Here is an 18,618-nt window from a genome sequence, read left to right as displayed (position 1 = left end):
TCTTTACTTTAAGACATGCAAGTCAGTCAATCTGGAAAATTTAAACTCATAAAAAAGGTGCCATAGATTTGAACTAACCTGCTCTTGGCAATACTAAAATATAATTTCAATTCAAGCGTAGACAATATGGGGCGGCAGGGTAGCCTAGTGGTTAGAGCGTTGGCCTAGTAACCGAAAGGTTGCAAGTTCATATCCCCGAGCTGACAAGGTACAAATCTGTCGTTCTGCCCCTGAACAGGCAGTTAACCCACTGTTCCTAGGCCGTCATTGAAAATAAGAATTTGTTCTTAACTGACTTGCCTAGTTAAATAAAGGTAAAATAAATATGCAGTAATGTATTGGGCCTACTGCACAAACTTGTTTTTATTTTTTTAAATCTGAGAGGAAGAGCTCGGCTGGCATTTTAACCAGAGCTACCTACCTATAACCCTGTATGGGTGGGTGCTTGGCCCACACTCAATCTTGGGTTAACTATCACCTAGCCCTTTTGACTCCAATATGGCTTTTGTAAATGAGAGCAAGCGATCACCCAGGTAAACACTACATATTGGGGGTGAATGAAGGAGTCAGTTGTCCCCAATAAATGTGGGATCCAATGTAAATCCCTTTAAGTACAGATCATCATTAGCTGTAACACTATGCACTCAATGTTATGGCAACTCTTTTTTTCTAGTAAGTTAGATATTATGGAATATGGGCCTTCGTAGCTAGGGTACTAAAGGTACTGTGATTCACAGTACCCAAATCTTAACTGGTATGTTACCCCACCAGGTTTGAGAAAGACCCCTGTTGATGAACAGCAGGATGAAGACGAGGCCAGCGGTGCTGATATGGAAGATGATCCCATGGACCACGATGATCTCACAGGTCATGATGATTACACTCCACCACTGTTACCGATGTCATCGCAAGGACCATCACAGCCTGTTAAACCAAAGACCACATCCTCTCTGGTTAAGCTTACGGAAGATGAGGTCAGTGGAGCTTGTGATCATATACTGGGGGCCTAATAAGAGACTATATGAATTATACTCACATTTCATAGCAAATTATACGTTTCAACGACATGTACGGACAATACCAAGGTAAACAATGCAACTTCTTAATGTTAATACAAATAAGAAGCATCATTTAACGTTTCATATCTAGATAGCTAACTTGTACTAAGAGTTGGCTGGCTGGCTAACAAGAGTTGGCTGGCTGGCTAACGTGAGTTGGCTGGCTGGCTAACGTGAGTTGGCTGGCTGGCTAACGTGAGTTGGCTGGCCGGCTAACGTGAGTTGGCTGGCCGGCTAACGTGAGTTGGCTGGCCGGCTAACGTGAGTTGGCTGGCCGGCTAACGTGAGTTGGCTGGCCGGCTAACGTGAGTTGGCTGGCCGGCTAACGTGAGTTGGCTGGCCGGCTAACGTGAGTTGGCTGGCCGGCTAACGTGAGTTGCTTACATATGTTTGGGACATTGAATATATGTGAACATTCCATGATATTTGCTATCCACAGTGTGTTGCGTAGGAGCCAGTAATGTGTTATTGTCTGTGGTTGTTTGTGTGTGATGTCAGATATATGTATTTTGTATATTAATACGCCTTACCCCTAATCCTTAATATAATCCTATCCTTTCTGCATACACTTTAATTGATACTCCAATAAATATGGCACCATAGAACTCTGTTAAGCCCCACAATTAGCCGATCTCATTATTTTTTTACTGACATGAAGTTATTTGTTACAGGTGCACCATTCGATTGTTCCTGTCAATTCTCTACTATCACTCACAAGATGCACAACCTGCTGCAAATTGTTCCACTGTCCACTTTGTCTCAGCTTTAAACCAACCAAACGCTCAAGATTACAGCGCCATGTTGATGTGCACCTGAAAAATGCAGTGTCTTTCAAAGGTGTGTGGATGTTTTAACCATGTAGTCTGGTAGATTGTATTATCATTCTTGTCAAGATGTGCTTTACTCATTTCCGTCTCATTTTTCTAGATAAAAAGATTTGTAAATGCAATTTGGACTGCAGGACAGATGGCCATTATCACTGCCCCCAGTGTGAGAGAACTATCATCAGGAGGGATGCCATGACAAGTCATCTGCTGTTGTGTCAAGGGGCTTCAGCTCCTGTTTCATCAGCTGCACTGCCCTCTACGCATGCTGTACTGCCCACGTCTGCTGTAAACCAGCGTATTAAAATCACCACCCATATCCAACTGCCTCATAGTCCAGCCTATAGGACTCTGACGACTATGTGTGATCACTGTGGCTTTGTGCTCCTGAGAAAGAACTTGAAGCAGCACCTGCTGAGGAAACACCCGGAGATAGCAACTCCATTGGAGGGAGCACAATCAGATCCTGTGTCTGTGGCACAACAACACGGCACCATGAAACATGCTGAAGGGACCAGGCGGAGACGGAGACTGACCGCCACCTGCACCATATGTGGGCGTACGGTGACCATGAAGAACATGCGAGCACACATGAACAGAAAACACCCTGATTCCTGGTAGATGCCTGCTTTGCAAACAGAGGCATTATAGCCTGATCCCAGATCTGTTTGTGCTTTTGCCTTTTGTCATTGAGAAGCAAAACAATTTGGCCAAGAAAAAGAGTACAAGGAGTAGAATGTTAGCAAAACAGGTTCTGGATTTCAGGATATAGGCTTCATACATCAACTACTTAATTGATGGCTGAATTCTATTATACATTTTTTTTATAACAAATCTTGTACATTCATGTTGTATATATTTTTTACCATACAAATGGAGAAAATTGCATTTGTTAATCTGACGCTTCAGTTTATTGGGTTACGGTTATGACCTGGCTGCCAGTTCCATTTCCAAGGCCTGAGTGCTGGTCTTGCAAACAAGCACAACAAACAATTGGGGAGGAAAACTATAAACATTTTGTTATTTTGAACATTTCTTGCAGTCTCTATAACTTGTTAAAGTTGACTATTGTACAAAGTATGTTGAAAAGCTGGGGAATCATGCTCCACTCACTTACACCAAACAATGGTGGTTCAAATCTAGGCTGTTATAATCAAGTTATTTAGCTTAGAATGTTATAGCTGTAGAAAGGTACATAGCAGCTCATAAGATCAAGATGATGAGAATGTTTGAAAGTTTGTTCAGGCAGTTTGTCTTGTTTTTGTTTAGTGGGAGAGAGAAAAAACGCCACTTATGCTGTTGGGAAATGTTGTATTAATATTTTGAGTATCAAATAAATTCAACAAAAGATGTAAGAAGCTGCTAGACTCAAGGGCGTATCTAAACGTGTATTTACGGTATTTCACCGGCCCGCCCAACCTCGTCAGCTGTCCGGAATTAATCCAAAGAAAACTTCCGGAGGAGGTGAAGAGGTGTGAAAAGGTGAAGCCACCATCTGATAACAAAGAAGATGTTCACTGTAGCCTTCTCACATCACAGTAGGAACAAATTAGATTGATTGTTGTAGTCTACTTGGTAACCATGTCGCAGGAACTCGCTTTTCGTTGTCGCGTCACCTCCATTATGGAAGCTTTGACAGCAACAGTCGTGCAAGAAATCTGTCAATTTATGGGAGAAAGCTATGCTGCTCTTCGAGTGGAAATGTTGCAAGAACAAAATAAAAAAGAGACAAGGATGGAGAAGCCAGCGAACTGCCCCAATAACTTTTCAAAACCTGGTGAGATGTTAACAGTTAGCTATTTAGTGTAGAACACACATTTTAGCGTCTGGTGTACATCCATGGTTTAATTAAGCAATAATGTACGAGGGGGTGTGGTATATGGCCAATATACCACGGCTAAGGGCTGTTCTTCTGCACAACGCATCGCAGTGCCACAAACACCTGAGGTGCCTTATTGCTATTATAAACTGGTTTCCAACGTAATTAGAGCACTAAATATAAATGTTCAGTGTACGGTCTGAAATACCATGGCTGTCAGCAAATCAACATTCAGGGCTTGAACCACCCAGTTTATAACACGCAATAACCCCAGAGTGCTAAACCACCACTATAGCGGTGTCGGTAAAATAAAAATCATTAATGCGTCTATTTTCATTACTTGTATGTTAGTTTGCCCACCAAGTTTGGGAAACTTTCCAATCGTGGGGCAGATCCTGAATAAACAAGAGGCCAACTATCATTGGCTAGAAGACGGTGCTGTTTTTGAAGGCCTAGCATCACCGGTGCCAGATACGGAGAGACAAGAGCCATCACAGCCCCCTGGTCAGATTACAGACACGGTAAATTCAGTTTGGTTTGTCCCACCTACTTTGTAAGTGAGGACCACCACACAGGATGTTTGTGTTGTTGTTGCATCCCCAACATAACTGGTTGTAGTGAGGACCACCACACGAGATGTTTGTGTTGTTGTTGCATCCCCAACATAACTGGCTGTAGTGAGGACCACCACACGAGATGTTTGTGTTGTTGTTGCATCCCCAACATAACTGGCTGTAGTGAGGACCACCACGCGAGATGTTTGTGTTGTTGTTGCATCCCCAACATAACTGGCTGTAGTGAGGACCACCACACGAGATGTTTGTGTTGTTGTTGCATCCCCAACATAACTGGCTGTAGTGAGGACCACCACACGAGATGTTTGTGTTGTTGTTGCATCCCCAACATAACTGGCTGTAGTGAGGACCACCACACGAGATGTTTGTGTTGTTGTTGCATCCCCAACATAACTGGCTGTAGTGAGGACCACCACACGAGATGTTTGTGTTGTTGTTGCATCCCCAACATAACTGGCTGTAGTGAGGACCACCACACGAGATGTTTGTGTTGCATCCCCAACATAACTGGTTGTAGTTTAGAACGCGATTCATCAATAATGACGTTGTCTTTTGGAAGGTACCATGGCCAGTATGGCTCATCAAACAGGAGGAAATGGCTGATGATGATTTGGAATCGGAAGGTTAGTTGAAGCAACTATTTTCAATCAGGATGTAAAGTATTTTATTTCCCTTGTATTACATTGTGTATTTGTCATAATTATATACATTTATTTTTGTAATGTCCATTTAAAAAAAATCTATTCCAAAAACAAGTGTGTGTGTGTGTGTGTGTGTGTGTGTGTGTGCGCGAACAACAACTTAGACACACAAACAGACTACATCTCATCTGCCCAGACCAGCATGCTCACACCCCATCCCTAGTGTAGGACATTATTGTTTGCCGCTTGGCCTTAAATTGAACCGATTAATTTTTCTTGGTCGCCCTTACTAATTCAATAATAAATCATTACATTTGTCCATTGTGTCAATGTCAGCGGATTGATTGACTTCCAAGTTTATGTATACGTTTTTTTTTTCATTTCCAGGTTACGGCGAGTGGATTCCAGAGACTCCCAAGGCAAGCCAGAATATCACAGGAGAAAGTGATGAGGAAGAGAGAAGTCAAGCCTCTGGGGGATCCAGAGAACTTGGACTCAACGACTTCAAGAGAGAACAGAGTCCGTTGCTGGTGTCAGCTGAGGATGCTGTGACACCCATAAAGACAAAGTATAAAGCACGCATGTTAGAACACACTGGGAAGCCACGTTTCCGCTGCGATATCTGCGGTGAGAAATTCCAGTGTCAGAGCGGCTTGACCAGGCACCAGCGGCACAAACACAACACCGTGAAAACCTACAGTTGCACTGTGTGTGGGAAAGGGTTCACCTACATCAAATCTCTCAACACACATGAGCTCACGCACTCTGATGTCTCTATCAGTTCAACTATAACTCTGGATGAAGCCAAGGCAAGGAAAAGAGGTCTGACTGATGAACCCACAGACAGAAATGCAGCAAGAGATGTGAGTTGTGTAAAATGTTGCCCATTACCACTACCTTGAAGATGCACGACTGATCACAAGGCGTCCATTGTTTTGATGTGTTTTTCTAGATGATCAGTGCCATCCTTCACTCAAAGCCAGGTGGAGAAAAGGTGTTCCAGGAGTATGGGAAAACCAAAGGTCTTACGGATAGCACACGGAGACTGATGGTGAACATTATTGTGGCCGACATGATGGAAAATCATGGGTACGTATCATGACAAATGGTATAATATTTAACAGTGTATGATTTGTCAAACTTAAAGGTATTAGACACCTCAAAATGAAAGTCTGCTAGATGTTTTCAGACCTTAAAAGCAGACTACTGTCAATATACTGTATGTCCACATCATTGCTTGATAGATTTTTGTTGCCAATTCTTTCCGTTCATTTTGAGGTATAGTTACTGTATCTACAAACCAATGGTTCAGAATGGAAACATGGCTCGACAGTAGTGTACTTTTGAGGTATGAAAACATCTTAAAAGCTTTCACTTTAGGGTGCCCTTTGACACAAGCTCCATTGTTGTGGCATTGTGATTTTAGGTCTGAAACACCAGTTATGCATGCATTCCCTGTATGTAGAATACAAGCCTGTCTGTTGATACCGAGGGGGTTTCCCTAGAGACATCCCTCCGCTTTAGATCACAACATGTGGTGGGGCTTCAGTTTTGCTGAGAAATGAATCGCTGATTATCGCTTTTACTAGAATTGTTACTGTTATATTTTATCTTCCTCAAAGTAGGATCCCCCCATCAAGTGTCCGCACCAACTACGCCCTGGGGATTGTGACTTTATTCCCCTACTTGAATGATCCAGATTCAGAGCATGGTTATGTAAGTATGAACGGAGGACTGAATTCTCTCTCAGCGGATACCAGGCCTACAGTTCCAGGATGTTAAATTAAATGGTGTTGATCATTTTGAACTGTTTCCTTTTTTGATTGACAGGAACAATATTACGACGCAGCTACTGGGTCTGGTTATCTGACCTGGAGAATAAAGACAGTGGGGCGCAACAAATCATGTAAGACCAAGAGGAGAACCAAGTCCACCTATCAAAATGGTCCAAAGGCTCAACACAGTTCCCCTTCAGCTGTTGAGGAACTGTTAGGTGATGAATGCAAAGGCACAGCTAAGTTACTCCTGCACAATATTATCCCAATTCTTTGCTAATTTCACTCATCTGTTATCAGTTGATCGAGACATTTGGTAAATCATTGTTGGGTTGTTTTTGTAATGTCCATCAGATTGTAGTTAGAGCTCTTTAGCAAATAGTAGTAATGGTGGGGAGTTTTTTTGCAGAATTTTCCCTGAAAGTTACATCTTTGTAATCTTTCAGATGAACAAGTGTCCATGTCTGAGGTCTTGATCTGCTCAGTTGGGTCTGATTCCTCTGGATCAGCTTTAACTCTGGAAAAATCCAAGGCACGAAAAAGACGTCTGACTGATGAACCTACAGACCGAAATGCAGCAAGAGATGTGAGTTGTGTAAAATGCTGCTGGTAGCTCCACTACTAGCGCGTTAGTGATATTACTTTAAAACATGTGTAGCTGTTTCTGTTCCGCCTATTTTCATACCCTTGTCTTCTTGTCCATTACCAGTACCTTGAAGATGCTCGACTGATCACAAGGCGTCCATTGTTTTGATGTGTTTTTCTAGATGATCAGTGCCATCCTTCACTCAAAGCCAGGTGGAGAAAAGGTGTTCCAGGAGTATGGGAAAACCAAAGGTCTTACGGATAGCACACGGAGACTGATGGTGAACATTATTGTGGCCGACATGATGGAAAATCATGGGTACGTGAATAATTCAATGTGTTAGAAATGTGTGATGACAGGGCCTACCGGGTGGCGCAGTGGTCGCAGTGCTAGCTATTCCACCAGAGACTCTGGGTTCGAGCCCAGGCTCTGTCGCAGCCGGCCGCGACCGGGAGGCCCATTGGCCTAGCGTCGTCTGGGTTAGGGAGGGTTTGGCCGGCAGGGATATCCTTGTCTCATCACACACTAGCGACTCCTGTGGTGGGCCGGGCGCAGTGCATGCTGACCAGGTCGCCATGTGTACGGTGTTTCCTCCGACACATTGGTGCAGCTGGCTTCCGGGTTGGATGCGCACTGTGTTAAGAAGCAGTGCGGCTTGGTTGGGTTGTGTTTCGGAGGACGCATGGCTCTCGACCTTCGCCTCGATGCAGCGATGAGACAAGACAGTAACCACTAACAATTGGATAACACGGAATTGGGGAGAAAAAGGGGGTAAAAGAAAAGATGTAATGTGTGATGACCAAAGCTGTTTACTTCGAGTACCTGTGTGTTCATACTGGTGGGTTTCCACAGCTTTAGATCAAACCATGTAGCGGGGCTGACAAAACGTCAATTTTTTAAAATGTTTTATTCAACCTATTTAACTAGGCACGTCACTTCAAATAACTGTTCATTTCCTGATGGAACTTCCTATGTACTGATGGGTGGATGCATACAATACACATTAAAACATAAAACAGTATTTTATTTAAAACATTTTATTTACATATTTTTTGTAATCTTCCTTGAAGGAGGATCCCCCCATCAAGTGTCCGCACCAACTACGCCCTGGGGATTGTGACTTTATTCCCCTACTTGAATGATCCAGATTCAGAGCATGGCTATGTAAGTATAAATGTAGGACTGAATTCTCTCTCCGGATACCAGGCCAAAAGTTCCAGGACATTAAAACGGCGTTCATCTTTTTTTTAAACTGTTTTCTTATTGATTGACAGGAAAAATATTACGATGCAGCTAGTGGATCTGGTTACCTGGCCTGGAGAATAAAGACAGTGGGGCGCAACACGTCATGTAAGACCAAGAAGAGAACCAAGCCCACCTATCAAAATGGTCCCAAGGCTCAGCGAAGTTGCCCTTCAGCTGTTGAGCAACTTTCGGGGGATGAATGCAGAGAGGCGATATCTGTGCTTCAGCATACAACAACTAATGAGTCACTGGTTCGAGAGAAGATGATGGCGACGTTCCAATACAGACAGCAGGTGGTTCATGATCCGGGGAAGTCCTCAACTGTCCTAGATGTCTTCCCCAGATTCCTTGACACTACAGGCTTGGTAAGACTGTATGAATAGAATTCATAATGTTTTGGTGATTTTAAAAGAAAGTGGAAAGATAATTAATTTGGAATGTTTTTGTTGTTGAATGTAATTCAGATCAACCAAGATTTCACCAGACTTTTCGGAGAGGTGGTTTCTGGGACATTTATGGCGAAGTGGCCAACATTTTTCAAACCCAGGGTCATCGCAGATTGCAAAACCCTTCCCTTCAGCGAACCTGTGGAAGACCTCCTCTCATCTGCTCAGCAGGAATCCAATGATTATGGTACTAGTGCAGAACTCAAATATGTTCTTTGGTATTTCCAATGACTTTTCTAACTTGACCATACATTGTCAGAGTGAAACTGGCATGTGAGCTTTTACTGAGCATTTCTTGTTTTCCACTGAAAAATTAGGATGGGAGAGTGACTTGGCAGCCATTTTGTTGCTTCTGCATCTCCTACCCCCGACCTCAAAGGGCCCAAAGACCGCAAAGATCCGTACCTCTCAAGCTGCTGACCATCTGGTTAGATTTATGAAGGTTTGTGCACCTTTCTTTAGGACAGTAGTTGTTAACAATACAGAGCTCCTGTTAACCCCTCCCCTGGGGTTAACAGGAGCTTTATGACAGTTTCACATAATGTTCTCCAGAGGTGTAGCCAAAGTCAATTATATCCCATGTAAATAGGATAACCATCCATTTCATGAAACTCTGAGCTCATATTTGAGTGAAAATATAGTTAAACTAAACCCTCATCGCTAGGTTGCTTAGATTAAGATTATGATCACTTTATTGGTCAATTGCATATAAGGTCCAACTGAAATTTGACTTTCGCTTTTAACCCAACCCCGCTGAAAGACTGGGTGCCTGGGGAGCTGCTGTTGTGGGAAGTAAAGTGCCCGTGGGCACAACGGCAGGCAATGGCATCTAGAATGGAACTGGCAACCCTCTGCCTGCTTACTCACCTCTAACCGCTGGGCCAGCGTTTCCCAACTCAAGTACCCTCAACAGCACACGTTGCATCCCCCGACAAACTCACTTGATTCATCTTAACGGCTTGATGATTAGTTGACATGTTTCAGGTGTGCTTGTCCAGTGCTACAATAAAATGTGTACTGTTGAAGGTACTGGAGTTGGGAACCACTGTGCTAGGCTACCTAGCTAGTGGTCATGTGGTCTGCCCTCGGGATTGTGGAACATGTTATTTACTGTTGTCTTGTACTCTTTTCCTCAGGTAGGGACAAGTATGGTGACCTTCCTTGAGACAGTTGGATATGAGCAGCAGCCCTTCCTCCTCTGTGTCGGTGAAAGGAAGAACAGCCTTCAGAAGTTTTACATCGTCGTTGACCAGAAGGCCATCCCATGCAAGGCCCAAACATCAGTGGCAGCTTTTGACGAGCTCTTTAAGGCACACTATGTCTTCAGTGTGTCCTACCATGAAGCGTTGTGTAACTTCTACACATTCATCCAGACCACCGTGTACGGTATCGACGTGGGGAAGGCAAAGGAGTCCTCAAGAGTCAAGGAGATTCGAGTAAGGCTGCTTAACAAAGACCAGGGGAGTGGTGCTGCCGGAGCGCAAGGGAGCGGCGCTCCCGCCCTTTTTGCAATTTGAGAATATAAGTTAGTAGTTGAATAGAATAGAGCAGTCTGCTCTATTTTGCTCCTGAAACAGTAACTCAAGAAGATCTAAGTGCGTATCCCCATGAAGCTGATTGAGATCAAAAAATGTATTTATTTATACCTTTATTTAACTAGGCAAGTCAGTTAAGAACAAATTCTTATTTTCAATGAAGGCCTAGGAACAGTGGGTTAACTGCCTGTTCAGGGGCAGAACGACAGATTTGTCAGCTCGGGGTTTGAACTTGTTTGGACATTTCACCGGTAAAACTCAAATAATTATCGTTCACCAATGACACTGATGGCCTATTTGTAAATTAGATACCCTCAAATACCAAGTTCGGTATATTACATTTTAGTGAGAGAGTGTGAGCATAGGGCAGATGTTGCAGTTGGAGAATGCATTTTGTGCATATTGTATTACAATATTCATTAGGTTACATCTGTCAGTACAAACTTTGATTGTAAAATTATGTAATTCACTTTTTGGGGGTTGGCTCCCGCACCTAACAAAAACAAACGGCACTATACCACTTACATAGATATGTGAATTGAGATGTGTTTACTTGTTTTATTTGTAAAATACACTACAGCAGTTGTGTATTGCTTTTTTGACAAGTTTCATCATGGTTTGTCAATAAAACATAATTCAATCTGGACAGCAATTGTTGTAGATGATGACAATAAATCAGTCAATTGAAATACATTCATTAGGCCCTAATCTATGGATGTCACATAACTGCAAATACAGATATGCATACATTTAGTACATTTCACTATATGTAAAAAAATGAATTAAAAAAAAGTAGGGGTGTGGATCAGAAGACCAGTCAGTATCTGGTGTGACCACCATTTGCCTCATGCAGTGAGATATCTCCTTTGCATAGTGTTATTCCAGCTGTTGAATGTTGTCCCACTCCCCTTCAATGGCTGTGTGAAGTTGGTGGAAATTGGAGCATGCTGTTTTACACTTCGATCCAGAGCATCCCAAACATGCTCAATGGGTGACATGTCTGGAGTATGGAATTATGTTTAGATCCTTGCAACATGGGGCTGTGCATTATGCTGAAACATGAGATGATGGCGGCGGATTAATGGCATGACAATGGGCCTCAGGATCTCGTCACGGTATCTCCGCATTCAAATTGCTATCGATAAAATGCAATTGTGTGTGTGTGTGTGTGTTGTCTGTAGTTTATGCCTGCCCATAACATAACCCTCACCGCCACTCTTATCGACGAACCACTCGCCCACATGACGCAATACACGCTATCTGCCTGGTTCAGTTGAAACCGGGATTCATCTGTGAAGGGCACATATCTACAGCCTGCTAGTGGCCATCGAAGTTGAGCATTTGCCCACTGAAGTCGGTTTCCTCTCAGAATTGCAGTCAGGTCAAGACCCTGGTGAGGATGATGAGCTTCCCTGAGACGGTCTCTGACAGTTTGTGCAGAAACTCTTCAGTTGTGCAAACCCACAGTTTCATCAGCTGTTCGGGTGACTGGTCACAGACAATCCCGCTGGTGAAGAAACTAGATGTGGAGGTCCTGGGCTGGTGTGCTTACACGTGGTCTGCGGTTGTGAGGCTTGTTGAATGTACTGCCAAATTCTCTAAAATAACGTGGAAGGCAGCTTATGGTAGAGAAATGAACATTAAATTATCTGACAACAGCTCTGGTGGACATTCCTACAGTCAGCCTGCCAATTGCACACTCCCTCAACTTGAGACATCTGCGGCATTGTGTTGGAACAAAACATTTTAGAGTGGCCTTTTATTGTCCTCAGCACAAGATGCACCTGTGTAATAACCACGCTGTTTAATCTACTTTTTTTTATATACCACACCTGTCAAGTGGATGGATTATCTTGACAAAGGGGAAATGCTCACAAACAGGAATGTAAAACAAATGTGTGCACAGTTTTAGAGGAATAAGCTCTTTGGAAAAGCTGGACAATTTCTGGGATCTTTTTCAGCTCATGAAACACTACATGCTACGTTTATATTTTTCATTATAAATTATGGAATTGAGATTATTCTGATGTAAATCCGTTTTTTTTCTTATTTTGTATACAACACAAATATTGCGGGAAAATGGAGGCCGATGAAGGTCGTCACTAGTTACCACAGCTGCAAAGTCTACATCCCGCCTATTTCTACAATTTATTCTAAAATTGTATTTTAATCCTAATATTAACTACACTGCTAACCTTAAATAAAGACCAAAAAGCAAATTTCGTTTTTAAAATTCTTTACGATATAACCAATTATGACTTTGTGGCGGTGGTAACCTCGTCAGCTGTCCGGAACGAAACTACTAAAACCAACTCAATTGTTCCGCAAGTAGTTAATTTCCTAGTTCACTCCTGTAAACTCCTGTAGCCATGTCTTTCGAACTCGCCTTTCGTAGTCGTGTTGCCTCCATTATGGAAACTTTGACAGCAACAGCCTTGCAAGACATCTGTCAACTTATGGGAGAAACCTATGCTGCTCTTCGAGTGGAAATGGTGCATGAACAAAATCAAAGTTCGAGGACAAAATTGCAGGAGATGGAGAATGGGACAGGGGTGGAGAATCCAGCGAACTGCATGGAGCGCATTCATAAACTCAGTGAGAGTAAATATCTTACGATAGTTATACCTATATGCTAATTGTCTATAGGAAGTGGGGATAGATATACAATAGCTAGCTATGTCGCCTAGCTAGCTAGCAGTCGCCTATTTATGAAAGTCCGAGAGCGCTATTATTCATGACGTCGCCTGATCCTTCAGCGCTACAGTAGGCCTATTGCTGTGCTCCTAATGTAATTTATTTAGCTTTAGTGAAGGTGCTTTACAAATACAATATATTTATCCGATAAATATCTACCATCATGGGTGGTGATTGCATATTTCCACTACATGTTTTTTAAGTTTCAGTCTCGTATAACCAACATTTTCAGAATCTCAAGCTTTATTTGTGTTCGTTTCCCCGCCAGGTTTGAGAAACTTCCCAGTTGTCGAGCAAATCCTCAATGAACAAGAGGCCAATGGTCTTTGGCTAGAAGGTGATCCTACTGTGGAAGACGAAGGTCCACCCTCACTGGTGCCAGAAGGAGAAGAGCCAGCACAGCCTCTTAGTCAGACAACAGACATGGTGAGTTGAGTTTGCTGATTTTGTAAAGGTAGAGGCAGGCAACTGCCAAAATAAAAGACATATGAAAATATTGTGTTAATAGGGTGTTGGGCCACCAGAACACCTCCAATGCGCCTTGGAATATATTCTACAAGTGTCTGGAACTCTACTGTAAGGGTGCAACATTTATCCATGAGAAATTACATAAGTTGATGTATTTGTTGATAGTGGTGGAAAATGCTGTCTCGGATGCCGCTCCAGAATCACACAGAGACACATACTTTAACCCCCCTCCTTTAGACCCCTCTTTCAAGGTCCCTGAGAGTTCTTCTAGCCATAGTAGCTTAACTAATGGGCAACTGGGCATATTTATACATTCCCTAAACATGATGGGATGTCAACAGGGCCTAAAATGAACTTTTTGGTCCACCAGCCACTGTAAGGTAGATTTAAATATCTACCAGCCACTCAGATTTTTTTTACCAGCCAAAATATTCTCTTTAAAATTACACCAACAAAAACCAAGAAAATGGATGAGCATGCTTTGTAATGTTTGAAACAAATGTATTACAAGTAAGAAGTAAAGTGGTGTATTGTTTTCATTTCATACGACCTGAATCTTTTAACCAAAATATCATAGTTGAGACAAATGTTTTCACCTTGCCCTTTAAGGGTGGGAGGTTACCGTGATAATGCTACTTGAGTCATGTTTGTGCCTGTGAGTGAGTCTGACTAGTAGCAGCTGTCTTTTCCCTAGGAAGTTGAAATGCAAACATTGAAAAAAAAATAACCTACCTTGTGGAAAAAAATGTAAATATCCAAGAAACAATGTCTCACTTAAGCAGACTTTAGTTTAAAGTAAATTAGACCAACTTGTATGCCTTACTTTCATTGTGCGCACAGCCCCCAGCCAGGCAGTGTTGCAGCGCAAGGTGGGATATGTTATATACTGTAGGATTCATAGTTACTTGACTTTGAGTCATTTATACTTGCTTGTATGAACTATTTTCCTTTAGTAATTTATAACTGTGCAAATCCTTTGACATTTTGACAACTCGGATGACATTTTCTGTAGGCTGCAGCAATGACCCATTGGAACCCAAACTTGGCATGAACATTTAGCTTACAAGACGTTTTAAATGTAAGGTCTGGTAGATGATTCAGTCAGTGCCATTAGTGATGATATGACAAGGCACTGGCTGGTTTGTGGGTCTGGGATGAGGGCTGTGTGTGTGGCAAAGCACTGCCGTTTGGCGTGCAGTGCTTGCTGTGACTTGTAGTGCAGCGCATCGCGGGCTGTATGGAAGCGTGCCAAAATGACTTGACAACCCAATGTGCCACGGACCGGATTTGGCACGAGATACAGATATAGGAGAGAATGCAGATTAAAGAAGTATTTTAAGTCTTGAGACATGGATTGTGTATGTGTGTCATTCAGAGGGTGAATGGGCAAGACAAAAGATTTAAGTGCTTTTGAACGGGGTATGGTAGTAGGTGCTGGGCGCACCGGTATGTGTCAAGAACTGCAACACTGCTGGGTTTTTCAGTTTCCCGTCTGTGTCAATAATGGTCTACCACCCAAAGGACATCCAGCCAACTTGACACATTGGAAGCATTGAAGTCAACATGGGCCAGCATCCCCGTGGAACGCTTTCCACACAATCTAGAGTCCATTACCTGACAAATCAGGCTGTTCTGAGGGCAAAAGGGGGTACAACTCAATATTAGGAAGGTGTTCTTAATGTCTTGTACACTCAGTGCATTCCATGATGTGTTCAACATATTCCATTATTTTGGTGTTATTCCCCCTGTAATGTTTTCTATTGATTTTTTAAAATATTTTTTTTTAAATTAAAATGACCAAGATGTTAGTGTTATCGTTTTATTTATGATTACTAGTTTAATTAAAGGCTGTCTTTTGGAAGGGGGTGGAGACATGGCCTGCACCACCGGTCATCAAACAGGAGGAAATGGATGATGACGACATGGAGTCTCAAGGTCAGTTTCATCTTTTACTCTAATCTATGTTCAATACAAAAGCACAGACTAGCTCAACTACACTAACTTGTAACAATTATAGTCACTGTGTGTTGTTGTTGACTTCCTCTTCAGCGTACGACAAGTGGATTCCAGTGACACACTGGGCCAATCAGAATATCACAGGAGAAAGTGACGAGCAAGAGAGAAGTCAATCATCTGGGGGATCCAAAGAACTTGGACTTGACGACTTCAAGACGGAACCGAGTCCGTTGCTGGTGTCAGCTGAGGATGCTGCTCCACCCATAAAGAAGAAATATGATAAAAGGTACACCTGTGAAATATGTGGAAAGACTGAGAACAAGAAAGCCAGAATGACAAGTCACATGCGAAAGCACACAGGGTTGCCCTTTAACTGCGATATCTGTGGCGAGAAATTCCAGTGTCAGAAATTATTGACCAGACACAAGCGCTTCAATCACTACACAGGGATCATCTACAGTTGCTCTGTGTGCGGAAAAACGTTCATGCAGGTCACATCTCGCGACACACATGAGCGTGGTCACACTGGAAAAAACTATTGGTGCTCAGACTGTGGCGAGACATTCAAGGAGCGCCAGGAACGCGACACACATGAGTGTATTGTGTACAAGGGAGACCGGCCCTTCAGCTGCTCCGAGTGCAACAAGGACTTTGAAAGGCAGTACCATCTCAAAAAACACCAGCTGGAAAAACACACTCTAATGGTGGAGCAGACTGTCGAACCAGAACCTGAGTCCAAGGACATTGAGGACCAACAGAGTCAGTTTGAATCTGAGAGTTCTGAGGCACCCACACATTTCACCTGTGACATATGTGGAATGACTATTATGAATAAAGGCAACATCAACAGACACATGTTAACACACACAAAGAAGCCCTTTAGTTGCGATATCTGTGGTGAGAATTTTAAGCGCAAAGCCCAATTCACCCGACATCAGGGCAAACACGCGAAAGTTGAGGAGAAAGTAGAAAAACCCTACAGTTGCACTGTGTGCGGAATGATGTTTGTGTATTCTAAAATGCGCAACAACCATGAGCGCAAACATATTGGAGAAGACTATTGTTGTTCAGACTGTGGCAAGAAGTTCAAGGAGCGTCAGGAGCACGAGTGCATTGTTTACAAAGGAGACCAGCCCGTCAGATGCTCCGAGTGCAATGAGGACTTTGAAAGGCAGTACCATCTCAAACAACACCAGCTGGAAAAACACCCTCTATTAGTGGACCAGACAGTCAACCCAGAACCTGAGTCCAAGGACATTGAGGACCAACAGAGTCAGTTGTTTGAGTTAGCGGAGAGTTCTGAGACTGAGGCACCCACGCGTTTCACCTGTGACATATGTGGTATGATTATTATGAATAAAGGCAACATTAACAGACACAAGTTAATACACACAAAGAAGCCCTTTATTTGTGATGTCTGTGGTGAGAATTTTAAGAGCCACACCTGTTTAGCCAAACATCAAGGAAAACACAAGAGTGTTGAGGAGAAAATAGAACCATACAGTTGCTCTATGTGTGGAATGAGGTTTGTATTTCCTAAAATGCGTGACAACCATGAATGCAAACACATTGGAGAAGACTTCTGGTGCTCAGGATGTGACAAGACGTTCAAGGAGCGAGGGGATCGCGATGAGCACAAGTGCACTGTTTACAAGCGAGACCGACCCTTCAGATGTTCAGAGTGCAATGAGGACTTTGAAAGGCAGTACCATCTCAAAAGACACCGGCTGGAAAAACACCCTCTAATGGTGGACCAGACACGTCCCGGTCATGATACTGCGACAGTAGTACAGGGAGCACAGCCTTCAAATGACAATGACCCTAAGGCCGATATGAGTACGTTAGGTGGAAAAGTTCCAGTAACAAACTCAGGTTAAGTTGACACAAGTGAAATGGCTTCAACTGAATGAAGTTGTTTTGTTCAGTACAAAAAGTATAGAAATGGATTTGAATGAAGGGGTGACAGATAGCGTTGGAAATAGTGTGTAGAACAGTGATGGGACTGGGATTCAACCCCACACAGGCAGGATATCGCATCTCCGACCTTTACTGCACAACTAACTTCAGGCACCTGGATAATGTTTTACAGCCATCTTTAGTGCTCATGTTGGGCCTAGATTTGATTTGGACTGTTACAGCGTGCTTCACGTTTCAAATTACGTTTCCGATTGATCCAAAATATGCAGCATTTAACGTGAACAGACTGTGATTCCCAAACCACCCCCTCACCCCTACCAACTCACTCGGAGGGCCCTCCGTTGTCACATGTTGTTGTCAACTCCCGAGGGTGACTTCCAAAGAGAGGCGAGGGGATCAATAAACTGTCTACTTCGGGACACACTCGTGGGTATACTGATGATTTGTCTGGACTTGTGGTTTGTTTACATAGCAGGTTAGGAGAACTAACGCAGCCGGTTAGAATAATTAACGTAGTAGGTTAAGAAAAGGGTTAGAGTTAGGCTTAACTAAAATGCTACAGTTGTCAACAAATAGATGGAGCTGTAGGTCTACTCCGTCTAGCCACAACCATCAGCTATGTCAGGGGTTCCCAAACCCAGACCCCCCCCCCCCCCCCCCTTCCAACATTGTGGAACATCCTGTGCCCCACTTCTATTTTCTAAGTATATTTCTCTGTTCACACTTCCCTTGATGGCGGGGAGAATTTTGCAGGTTTAAAGCTCATTTTTCTTATTCTATACATTTAGCCAAATCAGTGTGTTAATGCGATATGAGTGACTCAAGCATTACAACAATCTATGGCCTAAAAACGTCTTGACAGAAAGGGTTGTATTAGAGTTGTTAATAAAAATGGAATTGAAAAATATTTGTGACTCTGGTTTCAGTAACAGCATTTATTTTTAAAGGTTTGTCAACTCGATATGTTCTTGTTTATTGAGAGGAATAAAAATGTGTAAAAACCTGTATGGTTTGGTTTTATTTAGCAAATCGAGGAGGCAGATAAACGAGTGTTTATGGTATATCACCGGTGCAACCTC

General features: G+C 42.9%; 2 protein-coding genes and 1 pseudogene across 4 annotated transcripts in view; all 3 read left to right on the top strand.

The window, feature by feature from the left end:
- The window catches only part of LOC139419081 (zinc finger protein 708-like), a 50,449-nt gene that overhangs the window by 16,482 nt on the left and 15,349 nt on the right, over nt 1-18,618 (top strand). The window lies entirely within an intron of this gene.
- On the top strand, nt 3,308-11,197 carry LOC139419076 (uncharacterized). 3 transcript variants are annotated; one of them, XM_071168995.1, is made up of 14 exons: nt 3,308-3,659; nt 4,053-4,222; nt 4,836-4,899; nt 5,305-5,780; nt 5,870-6,006; nt 6,543-6,633; nt 6,748-6,910; nt 7,139-7,278; nt 7,460-7,596; nt 8,349-8,442; nt 8,553-8,888; nt 8,988-9,156; nt 9,287-9,411; nt 10,106-11,156. In XM_071168995.1, the coding sequence occupies exons 1-14, from the start codon at nt 3,464-3,466 to the stop codon at nt 10,484-10,486; spliced, it is 2,679 nt and encodes an 892-aa protein (XP_071025096.1). In that variant the 5' UTR covers nt 3,308-3,463; the 3' UTR covers nt 10,487-11,156. The 3 variants fall into 3 exon arrangements, with proteins under 3 accessions (XP_071025096.1, XP_071025095.1, XP_071025097.1); XM_071168994.1 differs by having other exon boundaries at nt 3,322-3,659; nt 6,540-6,633; nt 10,106-11,197; XM_071168996.1 differs by lacking the exons at nt 4,836-4,899; nt 5,305-5,780 and having other exon boundaries at nt 3,474-3,659; nt 6,540-6,633; nt 10,106-11,153.
- LOC139419075 (zinc finger protein 665-like) lies at nt 12,871-18,535 on the top strand (annotated as a pseudogene).

This window comes from Oncorhynchus clarkii, chromosome 10 (genome assembly GCF_045791955.1).
Source record: "Oncorhynchus clarkii lewisi isolate Uvic-CL-2024 chromosome 10, UVic_Ocla_1.0, whole genome shotgun sequence".
In the NCBI taxonomy this organism is placed as follows: Eukaryota; Metazoa; Chordata; class Actinopteri; order Salmoniformes; family Salmonidae; genus Oncorhynchus; species Oncorhynchus clarkii.
The sequence above is the reverse complement of the archived record's forward strand: the minus strand, read 5'-3'. Positions and strand labels throughout refer to the sequence as shown.

Coding starts and splice junctions, on each gene's coding strand:
- LOC139419076 (XM_071168994.1), top strand. CDS start 3,464: ATGTCGCAGGAACTCGCTTTTCGTTGTCGCGTCACCTCCATTATGGAA. Junction 4,900..5,304: donor TGATGATTTGGAATCGGAAG/GTTAGTTGAAGC, acceptor TTTCATTTCCAG/GTTACGGCGAGTGGATTCCA. Junction 6,634..6,747: donor CAGATTCAGAGCATGGTTAT/GTAAGTATGAAC, acceptor TTTGATTGACAG/GAACAATATTACGACGCAGC.